The following is a 12,831-nucleotide window of genomic DNA, read 5'->3' as shown; positions in this document are numbered from 1 at the left end:
TGGAAACAGAGATATGAGTTATGGAAATTGACAAACCAAACACCCCCTAAATTTCCCAACAGAAAGAAACCTAAGTTTAGCATCTCTGACGACGGTATTTTGAGATTAGAGGAAGAATAGGGGAAGCTTCAGAGACTATAGAGAGATCAACGTTCCCAATAATTAAACTCCACGTGTGGAGAAGGCATTTAGTTATGAGGTTAAGGTTATAGCAACGATAACCTTTTTGGGTAATTCCATAGCTAAGGAAGCAACGTAATCAAGATGGAGGCTTAAGTTTGGAATGTTCATATGGAGCAAACTAGGTTGAAAACATAGGAACAACCAAAGACACATATTGAAGATTAGTGAGGGAGTTTAGCATAGAGAAGCTCAAACAGTGTTTTGTTATAAACAAAAAGTGAATAAAACACAATTAATAATACGAACAATAATAAGGACAACCTCACCCTAAAACGTTCTGATTGAATAATTAAATAAATTATTTAAATTGATAGTTAAGTCTAGGGCCTAAACAACGTGTTTCAATTACAATCTCTTGAGTTGCAATCAACGCAAATATTATAACCTAATAAGTGCTATGTGGCCCTATTGTTAAGCCCCATCTGCTTTTTAGCACCATTAAATCAAGCATTTCTTTGATCTTGTAACTGTTTTACAAGATTTGAACTCTCATATAGTAATATAGTATCATTTGCTAACTTTATTGATATTAATGGAATGTTTTCTAGTTACCATCGGCACCTATAAATAGGAATAATCATGCGCACAAAGTATTGTTTTATTCAGTTAAAGAAAGCCCTAACTTTCTAAATCTATATGCTGCTTACATACAGTCCAAAGACCACACACCTAAACTAGCTGACTCTTTGTCGCATTCTTCGAATACAAACACACCCACATTACCATAACAGGCGTACTAGAACCTTCATTATGATAATAATTTAGACAATAAAAAATCACTAACCCACGCAATTGAAAAATATTTTTTATATACAGCATCAACAAATGGTACACACTTATTGGAACAAAAGCCTTTTTGAGGAAACACACCAACTTGCTTTCTTCGGTAAACCAAGATTATATTCTTTAGTCCTATGACTGACGATGTTTCCTCCTTAGTTGTGTTACACACGTGGTGAATCACACTTATTTGCACTGATCTCGCTGTGATCTAGAAGACCCACTTGTTTCACTCTAATTGGCCACAAAGATATGAGACAACGAGCACCATGTATATTTGTAACACTTGGACTCAAACTAGAGGCTACATGGTCCATTTTGTTAAAAGGGAACATGGAGAAAATTAAGTTCTATTCATAGATCTTGGCGGTAGTAAGATCATCAATTTATTAATTGAAAACATTGGAGTAACTTTTGAAGACTATATATATATAAGCTAAGCCATTTGAGCAATATTTTCCATACAGTTTGAAGACAACAATACTTATTAGCAAACAAATTTGAAGTGAAATATTAGCTTCAAAGATGGGTTGGGGATTTCCAAAACAAGGGTGGACGAAAGGTCCATGGACTCCTGAAGAGGATAGGTTGCTTAGTGAATATGTCAAGTTGCATGGGGAGGGAAGATGGAGCTCTGTGTCCAAGAGTACAGGTAAATCAATACTGCTTTTGTAATGTAAAAGGAGACAAAATCAGAGAGAAATAGAGGGAAATTTCTATCAAATTTTAAATGATGTGCAACGTTATATACTATTTGATCAAATAAATAAATCTTAACTGTAAAATAAATTCTCTGTATTTTACTCTCTGTTTCAAGTGAAATTGAGAGAATCTACTCAATAGTACTTGGTTTAATTTGTTATTGAATCCATTGGCTGTCTCATATTTAGAGAAAGAGAAACTTAAAAGAGTCGTTTATGTTTTTACAGTATCTTTTTTGTGTACCCTTTTGTTTAATTGATTTGTTGTCTTACCAGGTTTGAACAAGAGTGGCAAGAGCTGCAGGCTAAGGTGGGTGAATTATCTTAGGCCTGGGCTCAAGAAAGGCCAATTAACACCTCTTGAGGAAGGCATTGTAGTTGAAATGCATGCTCTCTGGGGTAACAGGTAATGGTTCTCTCTCTCTCTCTCTCACATTCCCTTAATATCTTATACATCACTGTTTATTAATTCTATATATGCAAACATAGGTGGTCAACCATTGCTAGATACTTGCCTGGAAGAACAGACAATGAGATAAAAAATTACTGGAGAACCCATTTCAAGAAGAAAGGCAAATCCTCTAAGCAAGATATGGAAAAAGCACAAACTCTAAAACAAAAACAACCACCAAAGAAACAGGAGCAGGAACCACAAGAAGATAGCATGAAAAGGGAAACAATATCTGATGAAGACACAAGTGGTGAACAGATGAGTAGTGAAGTACAGGAAAAACAAGAGAAGTTTGTCATACAAGAGTACCCCACTATGGAGGACCAATGCTTTTCTGTGATGTCTCAAGATGTTGCATCATGGTTGGATACAGTTAGAGAGGATGACTTCTGTTTTAGCCTGTGGAACCTTGACGATCCAAAGGGTGACCTGGATCATGATCATCAACCTACTGGTTTTTCTTGTGGAATTGATTCAAGAAACTTCTACAATAATGGAGATTTCAGGCTAGCTGATGAACCACAGGGCCGGCCCAACTTAATTTAGGGCATAAGGAAAAAGATTTATGTGAGGCCTTTTATATGTATATATTAATTAAATAAAATTATTATTGTTATTATTTTATACAAGATAGAATTTTTACTCTAAACTAATTTAAGTGCATATGATTGTGAAACTCTCTCCTAGAGACTTGAATTCTGGCCTTTACCCTCCACACCCCATAAGCACTTATACTTGTGGAGTGATTATCGCATCAAGGGTGTGTGGTGGTAATTAAATAAAATTATTTAATGTTAATCAAATTGAGGTTAATTTGATGTATTAAATACACTATTTAATGAATAATACTGACTAAAACTAAGGTTAATTTCATATAGAGAATTGAATATCATAGTTGAAACATAAATTTAACAAAAATTAAAAAAATATATATTATTTTTTAACAAGAAAATTAATTTATCTTGAATATATGATGATACATAGTTAATTACATTTATAATCTAATGTATAATCTATGCTATTAATTGATGTGTGGCTTTGTAGTAGATTAGTTTACAAATATGAAAGTTTCAAACTATTATTAATCATTATTGATGATCTAACACATTTGTAAAAAAATTTTAAAGCCTTGTTAGAAATAAAAAAGGAAAATGCTAAAAATACTACAAAATGTTAACAATATAATATGACAATAACAGTGGTTGATGAGCTTCAATAATGTAATTAATGAATATTTAAAATATTTTTTTGTGATTGGTAACATGTCAATTTATAAATCTATAGTAAAATTTGTGGTATTCATAACATCACTAATAATTCAAAGTGCACAACCTTTTGAAAAAATTCATATCTTTTATAAAATTTTGGGCATTTTACAATAGAATGGAGGCATTTTTTGTAAAAGGTAAATATTTTTTATGGTGGGGGCTTAGGCCTGGGCCTAAGTTGCGTAGGCCTTGGGCGGCCCCATTCACATGACGTAGGTACGTCGTAATTATTAGTCACATTGTTTTGTGATAAAAAACAATACTAATTCTTTTCATTCATACAAAATACTATAATAAAGAGACTAATCGGTTCTGTGCATGTAACTCTTTTTTGATTGTTAATAATATATAGAATGATTGTGAATTTGCAAAAGATCTCTCTTCTTTCACAACTTTTTGCATTTGCATTAAGGTTGCTTTTGTAGTTGTGTGCTCTAGTTTCAGATGTTTATCTCTAGCTAGCTAGTAATATAAGCTCTAAAATGAGCCTTCATTGCCGATTAATTCATGTCTCTTATTCAATTAAAAGTTGGGGAAAAGAAAGGGTCGGTGTATAGGAGAAAATAGAAATCGCATTTCTTTTAGAGTAAGATTACGTGTGCTTACAGAAATGAATTAAGAAAGCTGCTTAATTACTTTTCCTACGTAAGGAAGTCTGTCTTGCGTGTTTGTATTGAAGACAAGAGTGCAAGTCGTGTGGAAGAAGGCAGAGAGAAATTCTGCAAGCTGAATTGTGTGAATAAAAAAGAAGAGAAGGAATAAACTAAAAACTAGAAAAAGAAAACAACACAATACAATAAAATCTGTATTTTATGCGTAATTACGATGGGTTTGTGTATTTTTCCCAAGAGAGTTTTTTTTTTTTTTTTTTTAATGTTATTTATTTTTCATTATTACTTCTAATTGAGACACAAAGTTGTAGCTTTCAAAGAAGAAATTTGTTGGTTTATCGATTTCATTAGGTTCTAACTTTTTCATTGGGTGATTGGATTTATTCCAAGAGAGTTATTATTGTATTTTCTTAATTTATTTTGAACTCAATTTTTTTGGCATAAATTTGGGCATTGAAGTCTCTATTTATTATAGTGGATCAATCAAAATGATGAAGATGTGTACACAATTTAGCCAAGGGGTCACGCACTGAGGCTGATTTATGGGGTATCATAGATGAGAGTTGTCATGAGGCAAACCGCATGGACCATACTTCATGCCAACTAAAGCTAACACCATTGGTTATGTTGCGATCAAGTGTGAGATATTAGTGTATAATTTATGAGCGATCACACCATAGTATTGTGCACCTCCATACGTGCAATAGCTCCCATTTAGTAGATGGTGTTGCTTCACATGCATTGGATTTTTTATTCTGTAGAGAATTATTGATTAAATGGAATTTGGATAAGGGCATGACTCTTGAAATTGAAACATTTATTCATGACAAATAAGTCTCTTCCTAAGGAGTATGTGCTTGCTTACAAATACCTTTGGCCATTCATTTAGACATCTACACAATTTCTCTCTCTCTACAGATACAAGTCTCTAAGTACAAAATCACCCTCAATTAAATTATCACTAAGAGCATTCGCATCAGAAAATGCTACTCTATCCTATTTTATCATCTCAAAAAGTTACTTTATCAATTATACCATACCATTTTACAACACTCTCAACATCCCAACTTTTATTTTCCTATTCTACTCATTAAAATAATATATCTACCCAATAAAATAATATATCCTCCAACACCACAATTTTATTTTCCTATTTTGTTCAACAACAACCACAAATTGACTGAAACCATCGTCACCACATGCCCACCACTATTGCACTACACATACCTGACACCACTACCAGCAGCAACCCATAATCTACCATCAACACCCAAAAAAAAAAAAAAAAAACCCAGCAACCCATGGTGGCAAACCTAGACCCATGGCAAACCCAAACCTAGTGCAATTCTGGGTTTAGATTGTTTTTGCTTGAAGATTGCTTGCATGGGTCTTAGGTTTAGATCGCTTGAAGAACACTTGTTTGTGGCTCGGCACAATTGAAGGGTATGGATCTTGGGTCTTGCATGGGTTTTGGGTCTTTGTTCTCATCTCAGAACTGAAGGGTAGGAATCCCAGTGGTTGTTTGTCGCTCGGCAATGGGTTTGGGTATGAATCTCTGCTGGTGATTCAACAATGAGTTTGGCAATGGCAATGGGTATGTATCTCAATGGTTGTTTGTGGCTCGGTGGGTATGGAAATTTTGTTGAAATTTTTGGGTTTGTGGTGTGTCAATGATGTAGTGGTGGTGGCTGTTGATTTGTGGGTTATTGTGGTTCGGTGGTGGTAGTAGCTGGTGCTCTTTTTCTTTTTATCTTTTTTATTTTTTATTTTTTATTGTGTTTCAGTGGTGGTGGTGGTGGTGATGGTTGGCTTTTGGTGGTTGGGTTGAGCTTTAGTGGGAGGTGGTTGTTGGCATGGCTTTGGGTTTTGGGTCTGAAGAGAGAAGGAAGAGAGCAGAGAAATAACGAGAGAGAGAGAGAGAGAGAGAGAGAGAGAGAGAGAGAGAGAGAGAACCAATTTGGAATTGTTTAATTAAAAGTAGGAGAGAGAGGGAATTAAATATTATTATTTAAGTTTAGAATTGTGCTACAGTGCAATTCTAAAGGTAGAATTGTACTGTAGCACAATTCCAAATTTTTTTACAATTCTGTCTTTATACAATCCCAGATGTTGGGGTCTTTTGGGCTTAAAATGCCAAACCCACCTTACATTTGGCATTTGCAATCCCCAGCGCGGATGCTCTAAGGAAACATTTTTTTTGTTCTAATTTTATTAGAAGTTGAAACTGCACTAAGAGTATTGTAACTTAACTGATGCCTTATGATATTTTCAATAGGAATATTTAAGATTCAAATATTAATCCTGCCTTATTATTTTAACTTTTGAATTATATGATTTTTTTAAAGTTAGAATTACAAATTGATGATAATTAGCAACCCTCCTTTTAACTTAAGCATTTTTAATTTTTTATAACACAACTTCTAAAGCGTCAATGTGAGTCAGATCGTGCAATTGAAAAGGAGGGAGAAATTACAATTTGTATATTCAACGTTTAATCCAATTTTTAATTGAGTTTTGAGTTGAATAAAGGCCAATCCTATATTTTTATACTAGGTTGGAACTTGCACTTACGTATAGGTGTATATATTCAATAGTAATGATGATGAGATTGTCTCTCTTTATTTTTTGGTGCTTTGGATGTACATTTTTTTTGTGTTTAAATTTTTGTTTAATTTTTGGTGGGGTATTTAGAGTTTTGAAAATAATTTTGAAACCAAATTAATGAAAATGGTACAACATGATGGTTTTGATTGATATATAAAATGGTATTTTAGGGTTATGAGGAGCTAAGCTTGGTGTTTTTTTTATTTATTTTATTTTATTTTATTTTTATATATAAATATAATTTAAATTCTTAAATATTTCATTTGAAATTTGAGATGTATAACTCAAAATGAGTTTGATCATAGTGTTTTTAGGTTCTGTGTGTATTTTGAAGGAAAATGTGGGTGTTTGCTGTTAGGATTGAAATCTATGGTTTGATTGTATAGCTGGATTAGGTTAGCTAGGCCTCCAAGGAAGGAAAGAGAAAGAGATAAGTTTTAGAGACTTAGAGAGATAGAGAGAAACTGAAATGAGTTCATTCTTATTGCCCCTTAATACAACAGTAATGCCCCTTTTTTATACCTTCCTCAATCAATCCTACTCTGTCTAATAACCAACTGCCATAACCACCTACAATTGACAAGTATATGCACTAACTGCTAGTAACTAATTTCTAACTTGCATCAGCAATACAATACAATCTATGATCCTAACAATTGCTTAGGTCTTTTTTTTTTTCCTAATTAAATAATTTGGTAAGAGTTATTTGTATTGCATACCCACCTAGTGGGTTTTGTTTGAATGATTTGGGATTTTAGGGACAATTGATTAGGGATGGCAATTTAAATCCGATCCGCGGATACCCGGCTCGGCCCGACCCTAATGGGCCGGATTTTACCCGGTTCGATAAAGAATAGGGTCGGGTATGGGTTTTTTTAAAAAAACCCGAAGCGGGTCCGGGTTGGGTTCGGATTTTTATAAAAAAAAAACCCGAAACCCGACCCGAAACTCGACCCGTTTATGACCCGATTACCCTGAAATTACAAAAAACCCCCTATATATATAGTTGTAATGAAAACCCTATTTCCCATTTTCCCTAACCTAGCCGCCTCTCATAATCTAATCTAATTTCCATTTCACGCCCTCAGCCTCACGCCTCAGCCTCACATCTCCAGCTCACAATCTCATTCACTCAATCACTCTGTCTTAGCTCTCTCACTCAGTGTCTCACACGGCCACAAGCCCACAAGCAATCAAGCACAGGCAGTCAGTCACCGATCTCACACTGTCACCACATTGTCACAAGCCTACAGTTCTCTACTCTCTCAAGTCTCAACTCCATTCGGCCTCACTGTCGCCGATCTCACTGTCGCACAGCCCTCTTCCCCTCTCATCTTCCTCGCCCATGGCCTCACGGCCTCGCTCCACCTCAATCTCCATCTTTTTTTTTTTTTTTTTTTTTTTTTTTTTTTTTTTTTTGGGTTCAGTTCGTCTCAAATTCTCAATGTGAGTTTGTGTTTGTGATTTTGAAAGGGAAAATCATAGATCCAAAATTTGTGTTTAGGATTTCTGTGTTTATGTTTGTGATCGTGTTTGGATTTGTGTTTGTGTTTGTGATTTTGGGCTGGAAAATCATAGATCGAAGTTTGTGTTTTTGATTTTGGGCTTGGCTGGGCATGAGGGACGGGGCCCGCGAGGCCCGTGGAGGCCCGACGGGGCGGGTTTGGGGTTAAGAAAAAAACCCGTTTAATAAACGGGTCGGGTTCGGATTTCTTAGACAGACCTGCGGGTCAGGTCCGGATATGGAAAAACCCGGCCCGAACCCAACCCATTGCCATTCCTACAATTGATTGAGCCATAGGTGCACATATTTTGCAGTAATGCTATTGAATTTCCGCTGTTTTACTTGTATACATGTTATTATCTATAACATAAAATTATCGCCAAAGTGTTAAGTAAAGGGTTCTATTAGCTTTTTGGATGTCATTATTGAAATGTTTTTCTTCGTAGTATTAGTATAGATTAGAAATTACCTATAAAAAACGAACATAGTGGAAATGATGTACTTTTTCATCAAATGCAAAGACATATTTGTGGTATTAGTCTTTCAACGAGGTCAATCTCAGTTTTTTTTTTTTTTTTGAGAAATAATTATAACATACTGCTAACCTCGCAGTTCGAACCCCTTCTCCCCTAGATCCCCAAACACTTTATGCATGGGAAGATGCCAATTCAGCTACAAGGTCAATCTCAGTTTTTAATGGTTAACTAATAATGGAATAAATTTGTTTTTTCACGAAATAACTCAAAAGTTAAAAATAGATTAAATTAAACTAGATATGTAATAGAGAATTAGACTACAATTGAAAGTTAATTTGATCTAGCTAGTTCACATATACGATAAATGTGCTATATATGTGTACATTGTTAAGCTCCATCTTCTTTATAACACCATTAAATCAAGCATTTCTTTGATCTTGAACTTTAAATGATTTGAACTCTCTTATTTTTTTTGATAATCAAAAGGGGAGGTGGGAGCGACCATATGTGACTTACCTCCCAGAGCGTGACATAGGGACACCCCCTTGCTAGCTCTCTTATTAGTATCATTTACTAACTTTATTGATATAAATAGAAAGTTCCAGCCAGTTGCCAATTACCATCGGTACCTAGAAATAGGAATAATAACGCGCACAAAGAATTGTTTTATTCAGTCAAAGAAAGCCCTAACTTTCTAAATTTATACGCTGCTTACATATATACAGTGCAAAGACCACACCTAAACTAGGTGACTCGTCGTCACCTTCTTTGAATATAATTAAAGACCCACCTTACCATAATAGGGATACTAGAACCTTTCATTTAAGATAATAATTAAACAACTAAGTATCTCCAACCCGCGCAATTGAGAATTATTTTATATTTATATTACCAGCAGATGTTGCACTCTTATTGGTGCAAAAGACCTTTCGAGGAAAACTGTTTTTTTTTTTGGGAGAATGAAAGATTATACTTCTTTTGTCCTGTGATTGACGATGTTGCTTCAGTTGTGTTACACACTTGGTGAATCACGCTCATTTGCACTGAAGAAATACCGTCCGATGCCTCGCTGGGATCTAGAAGACCCACTTGTTTCACTCTAATTGGCCACAACAAATATGAGACAGATCGCACAATGTATATTCGTAACACTTGGACTCAAACTAGAGGCTAAATGGTTGATTTTGTTAAAAAGGAACATGAACAAAAATCAAGGTCTATTCTAAGATCTTGGCTGTAGTATTATCATCAATTTATTAAATGAAAGCATTGGAGTAACTTTTTAAGAGTATAAATAGGCCAAGCCATTTGAGAAATTTTTGCCATACAATTTGAAGACAACAATACTTACTAGCATACAAATTGAAAGTGAAATATTAGATTAAAAGATGGGTTGGGGAATTCCAGAACAAGAGTGGAGGAAAGGTCCATGGACTCCTGAAGAAGATAGGTTGCTTAGTGAATATGTCTACTTGCATGGGGAGGGAAGATGGAGCTCTGTCTCTAGATATACAGGTAAATTCATACTGCTTTTGCCATGTAAAGGGATACAGAATCGAAGAGAGAAAGAGAGGAAAATTTCGATCAAGTACTATTAATTATAAATGACGTGTCACGTTATATACTGTTTGTTCAAATAAATAAATTTCAACCCTAAAAAATTAGACTCTCTTTGTTTTAATCTCTCTATTTCAAGTGAAATCTTAACCGTACTTCTTTGTTGTTAAATCCATTGAGCTTCGTAATTAATCAAATTTGTGCCAAAAATTTGTCATTTTTGGTTTTCTCATATTGAGAGGAAGAGAAGCTTAAAGAGTTTTATTTGTGCACCCTTTTGTTTTAAGTTCACTGAAAGTCAATTTAATTAGTTTATGGTCTAGATAATTGAAGGCAATCCTTTCTCATTCATGAAAAATCCCACCCTATTTGACTGTGTTTAATTGATTTGTTTTGTCTTAATTACCAGGTTTGAACAGGAGTGGCAAGAGCTGCAGGCTAAGGTGGGTGAATTATCTTAGGCCTGGACTCAAGAAAGGCCAATTAACTCCTCTTGAGGAAGGCATTGTAGTTGAAATGCATGCTCTCTGGGGTAACAAGTAATGACTCTCTCTCTCTCTCTCTCAATTTATCATATATCACTGTTTATCAGTTTATTAATTCTATATATGTAAACACAGGTGGTCAACCATTGCTAGATACTTGCCTGGAAGAACAGACAATGAGATCAAAAACTACTGGAGAACCCATTTCAAGAAGAAAGGAAAACCCTCTATGAAGCAAGATATGGAAAAGGCACAAACTCTGAAACAAAACCAAGCACCAAAGAAACAGGAGCAGGAACCACAGGAAGCTAGCATGAAAGGGGAAACAATATCTGATGAAGACACAAGTGATGATCATATGAGGAGTGAAGTACAAGAGATGATAAAAGAGTACCCCACTTTGGAGGACCAATGTTTTTCTGTGATGTCTCAAGATGTTGCCTCATGGTTGAATACAATTAGAGAGGATGACTTCTGCTTTAGCCTGTGGGACCTTGATGATCGAAAAGGCAACATGGATCATGATCATCAACCTACTGTTTTTTCTTGTGGGGTTGATTCAAATAGCTTCTACAATAATTGAGATTTCATTTTTTAACAAGTCTAGCTGATGAACCACATGACGTTAGGTAGTAATTATTAGTCCCATTGTTTTAGTGATTAAAAAACAGAGTACTAATTTTTTTTATTCATCCAAAAAACTATAATAAAGAGTGAATTGGTTCTGTGCATGTAACTCTTTTTGGATTCGCAATAATAAACTATGATTGTGAATTTTGCAAAAGATCTCACTTTCTAGTTCTTTTGTACCTTTGGGCATTTGTATGTATGTAGCTTGCTTTTGTTGTTGTGTGGTATAGTTTCGGAAGTTTGTCTCAAATAATATAAGCTCTTATTCAATTCAAAGTTGAAGGAAAAGAAAGGGTCGACAGACGAAATCGTATTTCTTTTAGAAAGAAGTACGTCCGTGTGTGTATAGTAGGGTGCAAGAATACAAACACTAGTTTAAAAACTTTAAATTTTAAAGTATTATAATCTCTCTCTTTTTCCTTTTAATTTTCATTTTTTTACCAAATATAACTCATTAATTTGACGAGTATTTAAAGGATATGTTCCTAAAGATATCATGTAAATCACTTTAATAAAATATTTTTATTTTTCAAAAAAAAGTTTTTGTTTTGTATTTAGAGAGTTTGGGATACAAGAATACATTTTTTTTCCTATCCATTATAAGAAAAATTCTAAGATTTATTTTTATGATTAAAAGTTAGGATATATTATGCTTTGTCATCTATAAGCATAAGATTTTTTTTATTATAATCTGGTATTGTTATTATTGTATTTCTCTTTTAATACAGTATAAACATTGAGGCATATAGAAGTAATATTTATCTTTTAGTGTAATTATTTATCTTTTAGTGTATTTAAAATTAATTGATTTGTATACCTTTTATGTTTTTAAAAATATTATCCTACTCTAACATGTAATCTTTAATATTTGTTTAACAAGAAAAATCTTGATTTAAAATATTTAAAGAATATTATTTATCATTAATACCAAATGAACACAAATATTTGTATTAAATTACACAAACTGAATTGATGGAATTTTCATAATTCTATGAGAAAATTAATTGTGTGTTGGTGTTCGTGCATGCATGTGTTAGTGGATTTAAAAATTATCAATATATCTAGCTTGTCTCCTACTAAAGTAAACCTCTGGCTTCACCACTATTAAGGTAAAGAGGATGAGGTGAGGAGGAAGGTGGAGAAGAGGATTATTTTTGTGATAGTTAGTTTACACATAAAACGATGCCAATGGGAATAAAAGAGAAGGACCATCTTCATTTGAAATGGATTTGTTTGGTGATTCAAATTAAATATTGCAAATTTAAAATCTAATGACATATCTTTTAAAATTTTAAATGACATAACTCTCTATACATAGATAAATTCAAGAAATAAAGTCTTAACTTTGATATAAACATAAAGAGAATCCATACTTTATTGTATTACCTGAATTCTTGAAGTATTTGCAGATATATTTTCCTTCTATGCTTATGCTTCATACATTTATGATAACTAGTTAGTAATCCATGTAATAAATAAGAATGTTTAATAAAAGTTTTTTTTTTTTTTTTGGTTTAAATACGAAATTTATAATTATGTTAATTGTTAATAAGTATTTTATGATTGTATTTGTAAATCGAA

General features: G+C 33.6%; 2 protein-coding genes across 2 annotated transcripts; both read left to right on the top strand.

Moving 5' to 3' along the window:
- Nucleotides 1–1,467: 1,467 nt before the first annotated feature.
- LOC115968596 (transcription factor MYB59-like) lies at nt 1,468–2,661 on the top strand (the record flags this gene model as incomplete). Its single annotated transcript, XM_031088026.1, has 3 exons — nt 1,468–1,615; nt 1,941–2,070; nt 2,154–2,661. Coding segments are annotated over 3 exons (786 nt in total), but the record flags the coding sequence as incomplete, so codon positions are not given.
- A 7,305-nt stretch (nt 2,662–9,966) lies between these two features.
- LOC115968587 (transcription factor MYB59-like) lies at nt 9,967–11,203 on the top strand. The gene is made up of 3 exons (XM_031088013.1): nt 9,967–10,093; nt 10,545–10,674; nt 10,756–11,203. The coding sequence occupies exons 1-3, from the start codon at nt 9,967–9,969 to the stop codon at nt 11,201–11,203; spliced, it is 705 nt and encodes a 234-aa protein (XP_030943873.1).
- The last annotated feature ends 1,628 nt before the right edge of the window (nt 11,204–12,831 follow it).

The sequence above is a fragment of the Quercus lobata genome, chromosome 2 (assembly GCF_001633185.2).
Source record: "Quercus lobata isolate SW786 chromosome 2, ValleyOak3.0 Primary Assembly, whole genome shotgun sequence".
NCBI classification, from domain to species: Eukaryota; Viridiplantae; Streptophyta; class Magnoliopsida; order Fagales; family Fagaceae; genus Quercus; species Quercus lobata.
This window is presented reverse-complemented; position numbering and strand designations above follow the sequence as displayed.

Coding starts and splice junctions, on each gene's coding strand:
- LOC115968587 (XM_031088013.1), top strand. CDS start 9,967: ATGGGTTGGGGAATTCCAGAACAAGAGTGGAGGAAAGGTCCATGGACT. Junction 10,094..10,544: donor CTCTGTCTCTAGATATACAG/GTAAATTCATAC, acceptor CTTAATTACCAG/GTTTGAACAGGAGTGGCAAG. Junction 10,675..10,755: donor CATGCTCTCTGGGGTAACAA/GTAATGACTCTC, acceptor ATGTAAACACAG/GTGGTCAACCATTGCTAGAT.